Source organism: Macaca nemestrina, chromosome 1 (assembly GCF_043159975.1).
Source record: "Macaca nemestrina isolate mMacNem1 chromosome 1, mMacNem.hap1, whole genome shotgun sequence".
Classification (NCBI taxonomy): Eukaryota; Metazoa; Chordata; class Mammalia; order Primates; family Cercopithecidae; genus Macaca; species Macaca nemestrina.
The window spans coordinates 61,628,818-61,647,755 of record NC_092125.1 but is presented as its reverse complement, the minus strand read 5'-3'; the positions used below and the strand labels follow the sequence as shown (position 1 = coordinate 61,647,755).

At 50.2% G+C, this 18,938-nt stretch overlaps 1 protein-coding gene across 2 annotated transcripts; it reads right to left on the bottom strand.

Annotated features, from left to right (window-relative positions):
• Positions 1 to 2,088: 2,088 nt before the first annotated feature.
• On the bottom strand, positions 2,089 to 17,569 carry PREL (proline and arginine rich end leucine rich repeat protein). Of its 2 annotated transcripts, none has more exons than XM_071078438.1 (3): positions 17,412 to 17,569; positions 7,577 to 8,565; positions 2,089 to 5,025 (listed from the first exon to the last, which is right to left on the bottom strand). In XM_071078438.1, exons 2-3 carry the CDS (start codon positions 8,547 to 8,549, stop codon positions 4,850 to 4,852), a joined length of 1,149 nt encoding a protein of 382 aa, XP_070934539.1. In that variant the 5' UTR covers positions 8,550 to 8,565; positions 17,412 to 17,569; the 3' UTR covers positions 2,089 to 4,849. The 2 variants fall into 2 exon arrangements, with proteins under 2 accessions (XP_070934539.1, XP_024649527.1); XM_024793759.2 differs by having other exon boundaries at positions 17,422 to 17,569.
• Between the last annotated feature and the right edge of the window lie 1,369 nt (positions 17,570 to 18,938).

The window sequence follows — 18,938 nt, the reverse complement described above, 5'->3', positions numbered from 1 at the left end:
AATCTCTCATTAGGAGAGGCACACGGCGTATTGATGAATCAGAGGTGGCAGGCGGTATGGACAGAAGTCTGGCCAGCCAACCCTGTTGTTGCCCTTTTCATGGACAGGGAGAGAGAGGCAGGGAAGTTCAGGAACCCTCCCGTGTTTTGGAGGACGGGGGTATATCCCCTGCTGAGGGCTTGTAGCCACATAATGCCATGACCGGAACATGACCCTCTCTTCTTTTTCAGACACACAAGCCCCACAGGGTAGACTCCACACCTTCCTACCTTTGTACTCATGTTGTTTCCCATCCAGGTGGCGTCTTTTTTTCTTTTGTCCCCCTGGCAAAACCTGATTTCTCCCTTAAGAGCCAGCTCACATGGTAGGAGCCTGTCTGGTTTTCCTCAGGCAGAGGGAAAAGCCCTCTCCTCTCTGCTGTTCACACACAGCATTATTACAAACACTTAGGACAGAGGTATCTATTCACGGATTTCTTTCCCTTTACCAAGGTAGAGTTTCTCAGGGGTGTGCTGCTGTGTATATTACCCATCCTTGAATGCTTCGCTGGGGACCTGGCATGTGACCGATGTCCACTGAACATCCGTGAAGTGAACCGAAGTAGATGTTTAGTAGCCAGGCAGGAGCAGTGAGGGCGTCACCTGGCAGTTCTCTTCTAAAGAAGATGGTGTAGGCTGGGAGGGTCAGGAACCCCACTTTTGCACCAACCTTCCCTTGGAAGAGAGGACACCCTGTTCTAACCCTTCTGTGGACTTCCGCATGGCATGTAGACCATTCCAGATGACTTGGCTCTATGTTCTCTCCCCTCGAGACAGCTCTTTTACTGTTTTGTTTGCACACCACATCTCCCCAGTTAGTCTGTAAGCTTCACTTGGGCAGGGAAGACGACCGTTTTGTGTCTTTCTGTGTCTGCCTCGGTACAGAGCTCCTGGGAGATCCTCAACAATTTAGTACGTGTGGGTTGATAGGACCTGAGGCTTTGGGTTTCGAATGCAGTTGTTAGATTTCTGGTCTGACTTTAGGAATATATATAGAGATATTTGGTCTGTGTCTGGGCAGTCTTGTGGAATTGAGGATTAATTTTTCATGAGGCGGCCGGGCGCGGTGGCTCAAGCCTGTAATCCCAGCACTTTGGGAGGCCGAGACGGGCGGATCACGAGGTCAGGAGATCGAGACCATCCTGGGTAACACAGTGAAACCCCGTCTCTACTAAAAATACAAAAATTTAGCCGGGCGAGGTGGCAGGCGCCTGTAGTCCCAGCTACTCGGGAGGCTGAGGCAGGAGAATGGCGTGAACCCGGGAGGCGGAGCTTGCAGTGAGCTGAGATCCGGCCACTGCACTCCAGCCTGGGTGACAGAGCGAGACTCCGTCTCAAAAAAAAAAAAAAAAAAATTTTCATGAGGGTTGTGAGTTTGGGAGAAATTCTTCAAGAAAAGGCTTTGGGGCTCAGCACAGTGGCTCACACCTGTAATCCCAGCACTTTGGGGAGGCCAAGGTGGGAGGATCACTTGAGGCCAGGAGTTTCAGACCAGCCTGCGCAACATAATGAGACCCTGCCTCTATTAAAAAATATGAAGAAAAGAAGAAAGAAAAGGCATTAGGATAGCTTTCATAGGAATTTCTTAAGAATATAATCTTTTCTCCACTTATCTTGTTAGAGCAAGTAAGAGGCTTTGGGGCTTGGCATGGTGGCTCAACGGTAGGGGGTGGGTGGCAAGATGACTTTATTTATATTTTTATTTATTTATTTTGAGATGGAGTCTCCTTTTGTCTCCTAGGCTGGAGTGCAGTGGTACAATCGCGGCTTACTGCAACTTCTGCCTCCTGGGTTCAAGCAATTCTCCTGCCTCAGCCTCCCAAGTAGCTGGGACTACAGGCATGCGCCACCACACCCGGCCAATTTTTGTATTTTGAGAAGAGAAGGGGTTTCACCATGTTGGCCAGCCTGGTCTTGAACTCCTGACCTCAGGCAATCTGCCCACTTTGGCCTCCCAAAGTGCTGGGATTACAGGCATGAGCCACCGTGCCCAGCCGGCAAGATGACTTTAAAGTGTTATTCTTTTTCACACCGTCGAGTTCAAGCAGGGTGTTTTTCATATTACTTTATTTCCTCTACTGTGAAGCGTGTTGAAATGTGGAAGTTATTTCACAAAGTTAACACGGTCTTCAAGAGAGAAGAGATATACGTGCAGAATACACATGTACACCTACATACACACCTGTATATGTCGATGACAACAGCATGGAGGGAATGAACTTGTGCATGGAGAAGGGGGCTCTTTTAAACTCAAAAGAAACCAGCCCATTGTGTGTGTGTTTGGGGGAGGGGAGCCTGTAAAGCCAATTTACCTTGAATCCCCTTTGGCTTACAGCTGCAGAGAGCAATGGAAAGCAGACATATTCTAGATTGGGCAGTGGGATGACGGTGATTGCGTTGCTGCTAAATGAGTCTGGGTTTGCAGGATCAAGGGAATGACCTCTCCCCTGAGGGCCTCATCAAAGGGGCTGAGGTTGCAAGCTGTGGATAAGATGCAGAAGGGGCTCTTATCCAGGCCGAAGCACCAAGTTGCTTTCGGCCATAACGCACCATAAGGCATGGACTTTAAGCTGGAGAAACCAGCTGCAGCTAGAAAAGAATGCGGCTATTGTAGTGGAGCACGGGGGAAGGAGGCTATGATGAAATGGGCCCTATTTTCCATAATTAGCAAAAGAGAAAGGTGAGAAGGAGCATAATGGGAATTTCTTGAAGTCAGGGACCCAGCTTAATCCAATTTCTTAAAAACCTCTGGAACATTTTTCATCCTAACTTGGGGGTGGGCACTGTGTCTTACTCATTTCTAGAACATCCATCCCCTGTGCCTCCCACCAACATACACACGTAGGGGGCTGAGAAGGGGCAGCATCCCTTGGAGGAAGTTGGGGGGAAGGTGAAGTCGAGGCAGCCCTGTCTGGACCGGGTTCCACTTGGAGACCTGCCAAGCCGCTCACCTGGGCCAGGCATGGAGGGTGGGGAAGCCTCTAGGGGATGGACAGTCCATACAGAAAATAAATTACTCAAGGGAAGGGACAAATACTTAGGACTTGTCCTGCATTCGAGTATGACTTAAGGTGTGGAGCCCCAGACTCGGAACATGAGCGCCGGAGGGACCTCAGAGGAGCATCTTTGGGTTTTTTTTTTTTTTTCCGTTTTTGAGACGGAGTCTCACTCTGTCGCCCAAGCTGGAGTGCAGTGGCACAATCCCGGCTCACTGCAACCTCCGCCCCCCGGACTCAAGCGATTCTTCCGCCTCAGCCTCCCAGTAGCTGGGATTACAGGTACGCGCCACTACACCTGGCTAATTTTTTTTTGTATTTTAGTAGAGACGGGCGGGGGGGGGGGGGTGTTCACCATGTTGCCCAGGGTGGTTTCGAACTCCTGAGCTCAGGCAATAATCCGCCCGCCTCGGCCTCCCAAAGTGCTGGGATTACAGGCGTGAGCCACCGCGTCAGGCCAGGAGCATCTTATCCACCTCCTCGGTTTACAGATGAGGGAGCTGAGAAGGAACCCGTAAAGGGCATACAACAAACGAGAACCGACTGTGTCCTCACCTGGGCTCACTCACGATGGGAATGAGCCCAGCCTGGGGACGTTTGTGCCCGTTAGACCTTAGAGGAGAGCGACACCATGCATACGGCCCATGGTTATTCCATGTTGGCACCCCACGGGCCTCCTCCACCGAGGAAAATCACCCCAGGAAGAGGGCCAGGCGGAAGACTGGGGCCAGCTGTTACCCCCACCAGCCACTAGGTGGCACCCACGCGTCTGTCTCCGGGGAGGAGGCGCATTTTCAAACGTGGAGGGGCTTCTGGGAGCTGTCCAGGTGCTCCGCCCCTTCCTCCCTGTTTCTCAGGAGCCGCCTCCCGGGGGTGGAAAAGGCTGGGCCGCGCACACTGATGGAGAACAGATGGCGGGGGCGGGGCTGCTGCCTCTTCCCTCCCCCGCCCCCACACAAACACTGAACGCTGCTCCCTAAACCCGAGGTTGGGCAAGGGGGCCGCAGGACCCATCGACGCCACGCGGGTCCATCCGGGCTTGAACCCCTCCCCTCTCCCATGGCTGCTTCCTAGTTCCTTGGGCCATTCTTCTCCTTGGCTGTTCCCCCTGAGGCCCAGCCAGGAGAGCGTGTGCTATGTTCACTCTGGAACAGGAGGGGTCCCCCTGCGCATCCTGTGACCGGCTGGCCAGATGCAGGCCCCTGCGGGAGCCCTGACCCTGCACCCCACCTCTGTCATTCCCTCGCTCCTCCTTCCCGGAGACCCGGGCCAGCAGGGCCGGGGCGATGTCTGGTGCCAGGGAACCGCGCGGCGGAGCAGCAGCTTTGCCAGAAGGGATCCTTGGCCCAAGAGAACTGGGTTTCTCGGCCTCTTTGAGCCAGAGCTGCCCAAGATGGAGGAGTCTCCAGGGGAACTTTCTGAACCTTACCTCCCGGCTGCTTGCTCGGCCAGAACTAAGATCAGATGTCAGTCCACGGCCCAGATGTACCCAGGAGTGGCGGGTCGGGGAGGAGAGAGAAGGGGACACCAAGTCTTTAGACACATCTGTGTTTCTGGAACAAAGGGAAACCACAGAAGGCCAGGAGTTTGGGTGTGCACTGGGTGTCTTTCAACTGGGTGGGACCAAACCGAGCCCTTGGAAGTCTCGCTCCTGAGGCTGCAGAAGAATAGATGGTTTTTCCCTGCCTCGAGGGTGGGATAAGGGAGGCAAAGCTGGGAGCAAGAAAGGGAGAGAGAGAAAATGAATGGCGGGCACAGGCGCCTGGGCCCCAGCCTTCAAGTGCGGTCAGAGCAGATCCGGTGGCAGAGTAGGGCCTAGATGACCACGGACTGCAGGAGGCGGAAGCACATCATGAGGTCCAGCGGGATGGGCGGCTTCAGGTAGTTCCCATCCAACCGCAGGTAGCGCAGGTGTGGAACGTTCTCCAGGTCCGAGGAGAAGTCATGGAACGCCACTAGGTTGTTGGGGCAAATCTGGGTTCCGTTGATTTCTACGGAAAAAGAAGACGAGAAATCAGCAGGGAGTGGAGGCTGGCGGCCAAGATGAGGAAGCGGAAGGGGGAGGACACCCGAGAGCAAGGACTGTAGACTTCTCTCTGAAACTGGCTAGCTTTGGGAATGTGTGATCACAGATGAGCTGCCTTGACCTCCAGACTCAGTTTACTCATTTGTAAATTGAATTAAGTTGGAATTGATCAACAACTGTTATTACAAGTTCACTCTAGAGAATTGGAAGTAAATTTTGAACTGGGCCTTCAAGAATAGGTAGGATTACAACAGGTGGAGACCTGGGGGATGGTGTTCTGATAGAGGAATCTTTGAATGAAGTTGTAGAGGCCAAAATTCTGCTTGTGGGCGAATCTGGGAATAGTAATAGTGCAATGTGGTGTACTAAGGAGAGTAAGCTGGGAAGGTAGTTAGGCTTTCAAACAGTCTTTCACCAAGAGGCTTTCGGTCTCTGGTCTGAGGAACGGCAGTGAATGGGGCTGTCTTTATGAGAGCAATGTTATTAATAGGATACTTGAACCATGGTATCCTGGAGTGTTAAATCTGGAAGGGTCCTTAGGGATCCCTATGTTCAGGTTTATGCTGTACAAAGATGAATCTGGCTACAGTGTGGAGAAGCTATGGAGTAAGGTGAGATCTGAAGCCAGCAGATGGATGTGAAAATTACTCTGCAGGTTTTCCTTTGAATTGGATGTGAGACATGAGGATGGGCAAAAGATGGTAACTGAAATAGGGATGACAGGAAGAGGCAAGAGGGTCTGGGGAGAGCTCTAGAGCCCCAGGGACATGATGAGCCTACTGATTCTGAAGGGTCTGTGGCCTGAGATTCCATTTCCTCCATCACATCTTGTTAGATGCCGGTGGCACCAGGCATGCCAGCATTTAAATGAACTGTTTTATTCTCCCTAAGCCTTGCCTCACTTATTTATGGAGGAGGAGGAAGAGTAGGCATCATCTTCATTGTAATTGTCTTCCTCTTCCTTTTCCTGCTCTTTCTCCTTCACCATTGGAGTAGCAGAAGGGCCCTGACACAGGGGTTTTCTCTTATGAGCTTGGGGCTGGCTGTTGCCTAGCCACACTGATGCTGAGTTCTTCAATCTGTGAAATGGTAAGAGTGGTGCCTGCCCTGTAATCAGGGGAGAGAATGTTGGCAAAGGCATTTTGCAAGCTGTTTGAGGACAGTACCAGTGGCAGCATTACGGTCATTGTGAAGAACGTAATTGTCACACTGACCTAGGCCCTCACTTAGCCCATTCTGTCTGTGAAAGACACAGGAGACAGGCTGGATGGGGTGGGCCCATGTGGATGAGGTGTGAGTTCTCTCACTTCAACCTTAGAAGGCTGGGATATCTTCTAGCAACCTGTTCTTCCATAATCTGGTAGAGACCTATCAGCCATTTATTAATCAAGGTATCCTTTCTGTCTGTATTTCGGCCTCATAGCTTCCTGGGGGTAATGTGTTTTATTTTAGTGTACTGTCTCCAGGGTAAAATTATACAGTCTTCCCCTTTTCCCATTTTTTTTTTTGTAAGATTAAAAAAAAATCCTCCCCTACTTCTTGAAATTATCCCAAATGAGCAAACAGATCTATTCGCCCATTGTTGGTGTCGGTAGAGACACCAACAATCTCCCTCTCATTCTTTGGCTTGGAACCTAAGGATCCCCAAATATCATTCTAAGGGTCCTTCTCTTCTCCCTGAATCCCTCTTTCCTTCTGCTGCTGCATCCCTTGTGTGAATGTAGGCTGATTTTGTTCAAGGACCAGAAAATATTATTTCACTTCTAAAACTTTTTGCTGATGCTCTGCTCAGAGTTGAAATTTTTGATTGAAGCAAAACTGCAACTTCCAACCTCCTCTCCTGGGCTGCAACTGATACTCCAAGTTCAGGACCCTGTAAATGTCAGTCAGGCAAACTCTCCCTTAAGTCCACCTAAACATTGCACCCTTCCGGATAGATTCAGAAAGCACCAGCATACAGACCTTCTTTTCCTGACTGCCACATTTTTACCAGTTGTGTACCCTGAATAAAAACCCAGGCTCGGGGTTGGGAAGAAGCATCCTCCCATAGGGGCAGGTTTCTGCAGAGGGCCGGCCCAGGACATTTCAGGATAGGTATTTAAATGTCTCTGTTCTGTCTTTAGTATAATGTCCAGGAGTATATTCCATGTCTACCCTACCTATAGATCCAGTTGCCAAGGAACTGGGGCTGAGGAAGAATAGAGGAAGAAAACCTATGTCCCTCCAGGTATGGTATTCTGGGCACTTTCTCCGTATTAAACTATTACGTCTTCATATCACCTTCGTGAAAGAAGGTATTATTACCATTCTCACTTTACAGATGAGGAAACTTCCCAGAGAGGTCAAATATCTTTTCAAGGTCGCCCAGATAGCAAGTGGCAAGGCCATAAATTGAAGTCCAGTGCCAAAGTGGATGCTTTTTATACCACCCCACCCTGAGACTCCCTAGAGAGGGTGGAGGCGCTACACAAGCCAACATCCTTGCCTTCGGCCCCGCCCTGGCCCACCCCACTCACTCTCGATGCTGTTGTTGTTGAGGTACAGGTGTTCCAGCCTGTTGTTGATGGCGGGCACGCTGCTGATCCTGTTGTGTGACAGGTGGAGCACGAGCAGGTTGGAGATGTTAAAGGAGTTCTTGGGGAGTCCCCTGTCTGTCAGCTTGTTGTAGTTAAGCCGAATGAAGGCAAGATTGGGAAAGCTCTTGAAATATCCGTTAGGGATGGTCTCAATCTTGTTGCTGTCCAGGTAGAGCTGGTGAATGGCGGTAGGGACTCTGGGCGGCATCTTTCTCAGGATATTGTGGGCCAGGTTGAGCTGCATGAGGTTCTTGAGGCCCTGGAAAGTGTCGGGCTTGAAGACGCCGTCGCTCAGCCTGTTGTGCTGGAGATCCAGGAGCAGCAGGTTCTCCAGCTTGCTGAAGACGCCAGGCGGGATTCTGGAGATGTGGTTCTGGCTCAGCCTCAACTGCTCCAGGTTCCGGGGCAGGGCCGAGGGGACCTCTTCCAACTGGTTCTTCTCCATGTAGAGGAACACCAGGCCAGGCAATTTCTCCAGCACCCTCTGGTCTATCTTGCGGATTCGGTTGTTGTCCAGGTTAATCCATCGCAGGCCTGTGGCATTCTGGAAGGACTCCAGCGGGAGCTCAGTGATGAAGTTGTTCTGGAGATAGAGGTAATGGATGCGGGGCGGGATGACAGGGACCTTTCGCAGGTTGCGGCTATCACAGTAGAGGGCAGATGGGAAATCAGGGGGGCAGTAGCATTCGCGGGGACAGTCAGGGAAGACAGATGGAGGGCCTGGAGGGAGGGGAGGAGGCAGGTCTGTTGGCTCTGCTGGTTCATGAGGCTGAGGAAAGCTGGGTGTGGGCCTGGGCCTGGGCCTGGGTCTGCGCCCGGGCCCAGTCCCGGGTCTTGGTCGTCTTGTTGACTGGCCTTGGGCCACCGAGGCCAAGATGAGAAGTGGGAGGAGCCAGCAGAGGGGTGACCTCATGATCTAGGTGATGCACCTGCAGGGAGAAGACACAGGAGGTCATTAGCCTTGGGCCCTCAGTAACTAGATGTCATGTTTTTGAAGCCAGAATTGGGCAGAACTAGACCTCCAGGGAAGATAGGCAGAGCTTGGGGAGCTGTAGAAGCATCTCCTTGTTTGCCTGTACCCAGCAGGTGAGGGAGTAACAAGGGTTTGAGGCTCTGGATTCTTTGGCCATTGGCTTAGCCACTTGATGTGTTGAGCCTGCTTTGAAGAGGGCAGGGGGCATGCTGGTAGAAAGCACACTGGGGGCCGGGCGCGGTGGCTCACGCCTGTAATCCCAGCACTTTGGGAGGCCGAGGTGGGCAGATCACGAGTTCAGGAGATCGAGACCATCCTGGCTAACATGGTGAAACCCCATCTCTACTAAAAATACAAAAAATTAGCTGGGTGTGGTGGAGGGCTCCTGTAGTCCCAGCTACCCTGGAGGCTGAGGCAGGAGAATGGCGTGAGCATGGAAGGAGGAGCTTGCAATGAGCTGAGATCACGCTGCTGCACTCTAGCCTGGGCGACAGAGTGAGACTCTGTCTCAAAAAAAAAAAGCAAAAAAAAAAAAAAAAGCACATTGGGCCCAGGCTGGGGCTTGGGTGGTGGTATACACACCTGTAATCCCAGCACTTTGGGAGAGAGACCAAGGCAGGTGGATCACTTGAGGTCAGGAGTTCAAGATCAGCCTGACCAACATGGAGAAACCCCATCTCTACTAAATACAAAAAATTAGCAGGGTGTGGTGGTGGACACCTGTAATCCCAGCTACTTGGGAGGCTGAGGCAGGAGAATCTCTTGAACCCGGGAGGAGGTTGCGGTGAGCCGAGATTGCACCAATGCACTCCAGCCTGGGCAACAAGAGCGAAACTCTGTAAGTAAGACAGACAGAGAGACAGACAGACAAAGAAAGAAAGAAAGAAAGAAAGAAAGAAAGAAAGAAAGAAAGAAAGAAAGAAAGAAAGAAAGAGAGAGAGAGAGAGAGAGAGAGAGAGAGAGAGAGAAAGAAAGAAAGAGAGAGGAAGAAAGAAAGAAAGAAAGAAAGAGAAGGAAGGAAGGAAGGAAGGGAAAGAAAGAAAGAAAGGAAGGAAGGAAGGAGGGAAAGGAAGGAAGGAAGGAAGGAAGGAAGGAAGGAAGGAAGGAAGGAAGGAAGGAAGGAAACTGGACTTGGAGTCAGGAGTCCTGGGGCTTGTCAGAGAAGATCCTTAACCACTCTGGCCCTCAGTCCTCCCATTCGCAGGCTGAGAAAATCATCAGTGTCTTCATGAGAGGGATGTTAGGATGTATGAACCATAGTCCACAGTTAGGACTATGAACCATAGTCCTGGTTAAATCCAGAAAAGTCCTTAAAGATCCCATAACATAGTGGTTTTCCAACTCTGCCTTCATTTCTGTGGAGCACCCCTGTGGGGAGGAGACTGAGGAGATGGGCCTGGGGTACCCTCAACCCACCCCTGTGTCAACCTCAGCAGCTCTCTTTTTAAAAAACCTATTATATATAATGAGGTTTACCCAAAGCATTCATTTGGTGTGGGAGGGAGGGGGACATGTTTCTTTGCTAAAAATGGCTTGAAATCCACCAATCAACTCAGCCTGTTGTGCTGGAGATCCAGGAGCAGCAGGTTCTCCAGCTTGCTGAAGACGCCAGGCGGGATTCTGGAGATGTGGTTCTGGCTCAGCCTCAACTGCTCCATCCACCAATCAACTCCAGACCCCACCGTTTACAAAACTGAGGACTAGAGGGAAGAAGTGGCTTGCCAAGGCCAGGATGCTATTTAACAGCAGACCCAAGAACCTAGGCCTTGGACAAGAACCAAGGCCTCCTCCCTTCCAGAGGAGAGCTAGTGGGATCTTGGGAAGGGAGGGAAGTGCTGCCAACACCTTTGCATCCACCCTGGCTCACAGATGCTCTGGGCCTCCTCACCCCTCTCCCCACTCCCTGCACTTGGCTCAGAGAACACTCGTCTTTGCCATTGGGAAATATGCCAAGAATGTCTCCCCAGATGTGGAGGCTCCCAGGAAAGTAAACAGGGAAGGGATTGAAAGATGTGGAGAAAACACTTTCCTTTCTTTTGATCAGATATTGCTTCTCCCATATCCTTTGGAGTTGGTGGTATTGAGGTGGGATATCAAGAAGAACCTCCCACTAGCCTCAGTGACATTGAAATATGGAGCTGAAGGATGTTTTGGTGTTGCCCTCCTTCCCATTGGCCCCGATGACCCTCCAGATAAGGCCATGTGGTTTGAGTTGAACTGAAACTGGAGAAATAACAACAGACTCATGGCTGCAGACAGAAATAGGCAGCTCCCACGGGCATCCCCCTGGCCTAGGCTAGGAAGGGTCCCTGGAGGGGATGCCCTATACCTTCCCCTCTCCAAGGCTATCATTCCTATGACACCCCCAGCCAGGATCCCCATTCTCACATTGCTTCAACTGGCCCTCCTTGCCTCTTCCTCAGAATTGGGGTACCCCTTCCACTGCTTCGAGGTCTGGACACACGGGGGATGCAAGCTTCTCTGAGATAGGGTGGGCTAGAGTATGTCTCCAGCTTGCGTCTGGACCCTGTGATCACTGTGCTGATTCAGACACTCTGCCTCTCCTGCCTTCCCTCTGAACCCATGTCAGCTTAGACTCTTTTCTTGCTTGACCCAGTGCCTGGCTCCTTGCTGGCTTTGATCAAAGGAAGACAACAGAAGCCACTCACAGCTGCTAAATTCTAGGACAGATGCTCAGAAGCTGAATGTGACAAGAAAATGGAAAGAGAAGAGCTTAGCCATGGATGGGTGGAGGGTGTCTCACCGCAGGTTATGCGCATGGACACACACACACACACCCTTGACCCCCCAGTCTGCACACTCTCACACACACACCTGTCCAGGTTCCATCACATAAGCAAACTCACTCACTTATCCTCTGTGTGCGTATGTGAGCCCTTATGCAGTACACTGAGTATCGGAAGGAAAAAAGGAAGGCAGGAGGGAAGGAGGGCAGAGACTGTCCTTCAGCCTCTGTTGCTTCTCCACCTCCCTCTAAGGTGGTCTCTTCCAAGGCAGGCCTCTCCATGGGGATCTGGAAGGCCATTTTCCCTGGCCTCCTATCACAAAGGATCTTGCAGTTAAGTTTTTGGCTTAATCTGTTAAGGATGTAACATTCTCAGAGATACATTGCAAGGATTAAAAAGAGAAGGCATTAATTGCAAAACTTTAAGCTTGAGTCTTGTTGGCTGAACCCCGCTTCACTTGTAATTGGTGAACTATGAATTAACATTGTGTAAGTTCTGTTATTTTCTGGAAAACAGAACAGTCATCTTGCATATAAATTAAGGGGGTGGTTAAAGCATTAGTATTCTAAAACAAACATTTCTAAAAGCCTCAATTTTTGTGACCCTGATTAAAAAAAATTATTTTCTAATCTCCCAGAAGCCTAGAAATGAGCAAGAAATCTTTCATACTATGAGAAACCCTGTCCCAAGGAGGCTCCCAGCACTGGCGGGGGTTTTCCTTTATCCCTTCATTGCCTTTGTCACTGAAAGCATATGCCAGGGACTGGGCACAAATTTGCCCAGGGCTTCCAGCAAAAGCAGTGAGGCATCGTGGCTGTGACCTGTGCTGGGGTGGGGGGGGGGAGCGGGGGGTTTCCTTGGCTCAGTGCCAGGACAGCCCTGGTCTTCATCGTCAGGGGTGAGAGGAACAGGCAGGTCACTCATAGCTCCACCCAGCAGGCTAACCACGCATGCCTTCTCATCCACAGTAAACACAGGCCTTCCTCATCCCCGTGTGCAGCACCAGACCCTTTGGGCACTTATCTTTTCACTAGTCCTCTGACCTGTTTACATTCCAAACCTCTGGGCCTACCCAAGCCGATCCCAGAGCCAATAGGAGGTTCCCCGGGAAACGCTCCCACGAGCAAGTTTTGTGGGGAAGCTGAACCTGCTCTCCTCCCCTTCCCTCAGCCCCAGGGCTGAATCAGAACCATTCCAAGTGCAGGGATGCTTCTCTCTTAAGGAAATAGCGTTCATTTCTAAGGCTTTTCTCATGGGGTGATGCCTCTTCCTGCTGGAGCTTTGCCGTGAGGCAGGATGAGAAGTTGTCACAGCTGACAGCACAGCCATTCTCTCTGGCAGGGCTCCGTGATGTCCTAGGTCTCTAAAACCAGAATCCATGTGACAGACTGAGGGTACCTGGACTCCATGGGTAGTCATAGTCCCTCCTACAAAGCCTCAGAGCCTCACTCTATGCTCCTGCCTTCTAGAAAATTCTGTCCAATCATAAGATTCCTTAGGATGGGTCCATGTGTGTTTTTAAATTTTTCTTATGCTTTCGCAAGTGCACCTCTCCACCCACAGCTTTCTACTGGGCTCTATTCATTGCTCAATCAGTGAAGGTTTGTTGACCACCTACAACAGCCAACTGCATGCAGTTCTGCTCTCCACCATCGGTTCTGGAAAAGCTGCTGTTTAACGGAAGAGAAAAGCTATGCTTTGCCCAACCCAACACTCACTCTCCACGTTTGAGAACGTTTCCTAAGAGAATCTTAATTTCTTTTTTTTCTTTTTTCACTTTAAACAAAAATGAGATGGGGGTCTCACTATTTGCCCAGGCTGGTCTTGAACTCCTAAGCTCAAGTGATCCTCCCACCTCGGCCTTTCAAATTGCTGGGATTACAGGTGTGAGCCACTGTGCCCAGCCCCTAAGAGAGTTTTAAATTCTAATTTCAATTCCAATTATTGTGGATCTGGGCTTGACTCCTGGCTCTGACTCTCCAACCCAGGCTTCTCATCTGTGTGAGGATCAAACGAGATCATGCATTTGAAGGCATGTTATAAAGTGCAAAATATCTGCAAGTGGCAGAGGCTTACTTACTTATTTATTTGTTTATAAAGAGCAGATTATCCAGAGAGACGCTTTGATTTTTTTTTTTTTTTTTTTGGTGATACAGGGTCTCCCTTTGTTGATCAGGCTAGAGAGTGCAGTAGTGCAATCACAGCTCACTGCAGCCTTAACCTCTCTGGGCTCAGGTGATCCTCCCTTCACAGCGTCCTGAGTAGCTGGGACTACAGGCATGCGCTACCACACCGGGCTAATTTTTGTCTTTTTTGTAGAGATGGGGTTTTACCATGTTGCCCAGGCTGGTCTCAAACCCCTGAGCTCAAATGATCTGCTCACCTCAGTCTCCCAAAATGCTGGGATTACAGGCGTGAGCCACAGCGCCCCATGGACTCCTTGATTTTTAAAGTGAGATAGCCCCCTTCCCTATCTCTCTCATTAATTTACTGTTAAAACCCAGGACTGGTGGGATGTTTCTGCTCAGAGCAGGGATGGGTGGAAGTCCTGATGGATTGGTCAAGACATTAGGAGCAGCTATTTAAGGCTAATTGGCTTTGTATGGAGAGGTTGAGGTTGGGCTGGGAATGAGGTTGGGTTTGTCTCCCAGGGCTAGGCAGGGTTAGCAGCAGGGTTACTCTGCACCCTGAGCTGGCATTCTCTTTACTTGTCAGATCTCCTGTCTAATTGGTCACCCCTAAGCCTCCATGCCTTGACCCAGAGCTACCCTGCGGTAGAGAATGGGGCTGCTTCTGACCCAGCACTGTGCCTGTGAACATTGGAACATCCCTCTCTCTTTTTTGCCTTCTTTTTGTTCTCAACCTAGATGTCGAAAGCCATCCTGCTCTCTTTATCTCTTCCTGTAGTCCAGAAGGGGGTTGAAAGCAGAGAGAATCAAACAGTCTTTGCCAATTTATGAGCACAGTTAGCAGAGGAGTGAGCCTGAAGCCCTTTCAAGGCCCCCATTAGGGCTGATAGGGTCCTGAGATAACAAAGGAGCCTTATGGGGGCGTGATGACTTCAAGATGCCCCTTTCTAGGAAGGTGAAATGATAGAAGGATGAGCTTGCCTGGGGCAGTGGGAGGAGAGTCTGCTAGGTGCATACTAGTTAGAAAAGAAGATTCTCACCCCTCCACCATACCTAGTGATATGAACCCTGTTCTGGGCCTCAGTTTTCTTATCTGTAAAATGGGAATAACAGAATCTTCCCTATACCTATATTCCTTACCCAGTTGTCAGAAGCAAGTGTGGTTAGCAGCTTTAAAATGCACTACAGATCAAAAAGTGCTAAAAATAAAAATAACACTATTATGGAGAGACCATCTGTCTCCCCAGTGTCTACCACAAGGCAAAGTGTAAACAGAATGAAGATTTTCTGGCCTCAGGCCACTAGTCTAGAAGAGCAAGTTTTCCATTCTGAGTGGTGGGGAAGAAACCAGGGTGAGACGACTTTTCTCTGACAGCCTGCCGCCTACCATATCCTTCTCTGCCCCTGCCACCCACCATATCCTTCTCTGCCCCGCTCCCCACCATATCCTTCTCTGCCCCGCTCCCCCAGCATCTCCAACCCTTGAAGAAAGCCTAGAAGAGTGTGTCTGATGCCTTGAGTGGTTATAGATCTGAGACCCAACCCTGCAGTTCTTCAGATGCTTAGCTGGGTAGGCTTAGGCCGAGCAATTGCTTTTCTCCTCTGTAAAATGGGCATATTAACACATTCTTTTCTGTTTTGAGAGTTAAATGAGTCAATACACGCAAAGTGAGTGTTCTGTGAATGTTAAGGTTTTGTTGATATTATTTCAAAGCAGTGGGGTCTCTTTTCCTCCAGCCTGGCTAGAGGGCAGCCCCCATGCACTGCTCAAAGGCAGGGATCCTTGTGGGTGGGGTACCAGCTCTTCCACACAGAGCAACTTCCTCCCCTTTGTGGCTTTGTGAGATCACACTTGGGTCTCAGAAACACTAATTGAGGAGACTCTGGAAGCCCCCAGCCACCTAGGGAAAGCTTGTTCTGTCTTTTTTTTTTTTTTTTTTTTTTTTGTCTTTCAAAATGGCTTTATTATTTTGCCTTCCCACCAGCAGTAAATGAGAGTTCCTGTCATTCACTACCTTCTCACCCATGTGTTCTGCAACAGGTGAGGGGACACTGGCCAGAGAAGGTGCAAGTCTGCCTTCCTCAGCAGGCCGTGGAGTTCCACTGTGATTCGTGACTTCTCCCAGCCTTTTGCACCCAGCTTTTTGCCCCTTCCAGCCTTGAAATGCTTCACTCACATGCCTGATAAATGGGGTTGCCCCCTAGGGAGGTGGAGGGGAATGAAGAAAGTGTTCAGCCCACCCTCTGTGAGAGCCCAGACAGGCGGCTGCTGGGCAGGAGGAGCAGGGCCTAGAAGGGTCAGGGGAAGAGCCCAGCACGTGCTCCTGGGGTCCTGGGGCAGGCAGATGAGCAGGTGAGGGGAAACAGAAGCTCTGTGGAGCCATCTTGGGGGAACTTTCTGACCAGAATGTTCCTCTGTGGTATATATGGCTGCTTGTGCTTGCAAGGAGGAGAGAGGGAGACAGCTCTACCCTGTTTACTCCCACTCCCCAAAAAAAGGGATGGCCTATTTGGGACACTCTGGAGCTCCTTTTCCAGGACACAGTCTTTCTGCCCAGCTAACACTGCCAGAGTCTTGAGCTTAAAAATGACAGCAAAGCTCTCTCCCAGGCCCCTGATTCTCAAGCCCTGGTGGACCATCAGAATCTCCTGAAGTATTAAAACACGACTCCTGGGTCTTGATTCAGTAGATCTGTAGTGAGAGCCGACATCTGTATTTTTAGTAAGCCTTCCACACTCCTCCCTCTCCTGCCCTTAGGTGATTGTGAAGATCAGCTGTGTGTGGGACCCTGATCTCCCTCTACCCTGCCTGCCTTGGGACAGCCCCTCTCTATTAATGGAGAGAAATGGGCAGGGGAGCAGGAGAGGGGCCACCCTTCAGTTTTCCCCTCCCCAACTGCTTAAGGAACTGCCGCCTTTTTGTTCTTTTTTCTCCTCTGCCACAGGACCTTTTGCCAACCTGAATGGTTGGAATAATTTCAGAACGGCTTTAAAGAAAAATATTTTTCTGGCTGCCTGCAGGAAAAATAAAAAATAAAAAATGAACTGTCCGCAGAGCTGGGAATTAGGACCTGCAAGGATTGAGAACTGGGTTGCTTTTCTTTCTTTCCAAAAGCCAACTGGTTTGGACCAGTGAGACAGAAATTCAAAGCTGCTGAGAAGACCCTGTGCAGGTTGGAAAAAGCCACTTTTCTCTCCCTCCTACCCAGTCAAGCCCTAAATAATGAAGAAACCCTTCCAGCTCCCACTCTTGTTTATCTCCTCCCTATTCAGCCTGGACTTGGGATGCAAGATTTTCTTCTGGCTCTGCCATCTCGACGGGAAGACGTACTTTGCCGTTGTTCTCACAGCTGGGGAGGTGTGTGAAAGGGCGAGAGACAAGATGCGGGGAACATGTGTGCCTGTGTGTGTGTGTCCGCTGCTATCTGGTGACGATGTGGTCTAGCTCTGCATGTCAGATGCAGAGGGCAGAGGTGAATGGACAGGATGTCTTCATTTTGTATGGCCATGTGGGGTGGTGGTAGTGAAAGTGCAGCCTCCGTGTGATGTGTGTGACTTCCACAGTGTGTGACAATACACAAAAGGTGCAAAGAGATGGGTTCTGGAGTCCAGTTTCTATGGAAACACCTGATCTGTAGAGACACTTTGTGCAGCGTGGCTCACTGTGCTACAACAAACATCTGTAGCAGGAAAGCTTAACTTTTGCAGCAAGCAAACATAGGGGTATAGAGTGATGAAAAGAAGAGGAAGAGGCTTAGGAAAGAAATTAGGAAGACTAAATTTGAACTCATTTGAGAGGAGAAAGAGGTGGGAGGAAGGAAGGAGTAAGAGGATAGAGACTAGATCAGTAAATGGACAGATCAGGAGGAAACTTACTGGATGAAAGATTCTTCCGAGTCTCCTGCCCATCTCCCGACTGGGCTTACCTGCACACACCTGCCTCTCCTCTCAGCTCTGAGTTTAGTCCTCCTCTTCCACCCCCTCCCTTCGGCGGAGCTGTGGCAGCAGAGAGCCAGCTAGAAGATCTGATCTCCCAGTGGTGTGTGCGTGCTTGTGTTTGCCTCACTTTTCTTCCACCAGATCCTATTGGGGTGGGGAGGTTAGCTTAGGGGGAGGGAGGGGCAGATCTTAGGGAGGGAGGGGAGGAGAGGAGGGAGGAGGGAGGGAGGAGAGGAGAGGAGAGAGGGAGGGAGCTTGGGAAAGGAGGAATGACAATAAAGTCTTTATTTGGCAGCCAAAACTCCCAAAGACTTCATCCACACACCATTCCCACTAACAGACTCATTTTTAATAACATTTCCTTCTGCTGCTGCCACTTCTGAAGAGGGGTTGTTTGACCCATGTTTGGAAAACAAGCCAAATTAACAGGGGGAAAAGGCATGAAAAGCAACCTCTGTGTAAGCCAGGACCGGATGGCTGGGTCCAGCACTAGCCTGTTTAATTCCTCCTGACAATTGCCTTGCCTTCTGGGGCCGTTGCTCCATGGTGTTAAATTCCTAAACCAGTGAGGGGTTTGGAATGCTTCCTCTGAGCAGTGACAGTCTTTCCCTAAGTTATCTTCTCCAGGAGGTTGCAAAGGGAGTGGAGTCTCAAGCTGGCATAGGAGGTAACTTCGGTTTGGCTGCCAGAGCTGTTCTGAGAACCAGAGAGGGAGAAGTCTGGCCTGAGTTGCACAGCAAAGTTAAGGCAGAATTAAGATTTAATGTAAGACCTAAAGTCACTGTTCCAGCTCATGTGGACAATGCAGTGGCTTCTTTCAGCTTCTCTATATCACACTTAGGTGAGATTTAGGGGCTGTGTGGTCATCACACAAAGTGATGGGAAATCAAAATTTCCCCCGTGCACATCAACACCCCAGAAGACCCATTCAAGTAACACCATTACCTCTAACAATCCTCTAACAATGCCCCTCAGTTAAGAAAGCACAACACACTTGCAGTTCAGTAGATGCCCATCAAAATTTCTTGCCATGGCTGGGCACGGTGACTCATGCCTGTAATTCCAGCACTTTGGGAGGCAGAGGCAGGTGGATCACCTGAGGTCAGGAGTGCGAGACCAACCTGGCCAACATGGTGAAACCCTGTCTCTACTAAAAATACAAAAAATTAGCCAGGTGTGGTGGCAGGTGCCTGTAATCCCAGCTACTAGGGAGGCTGAGGCAGGAGAATTTCCTGAACCCGGGAGGCAGAGCTTGCAGTGAGCCGAGATCGTCCTGCTGCACTCCAGCCTGGGCAACAAGAATGCGACTCTGTCTCAAAAAAAAAAAAAAAAAAAAAAAAAAAAAAAATCCTGCCATCCCAGCTGACTACTTAGAAAATGCAATGCAATTTTCTTCTCTATTACTGGTTCCATGGAGAGCTGCAGAGCCCAGTGACAGGGGACTGCCTGCCTGCCCTCCCCAATATGGGGTAGAGGACAGAACATTAAAATTAGGGTCTGCAGCCCTGGGCTCA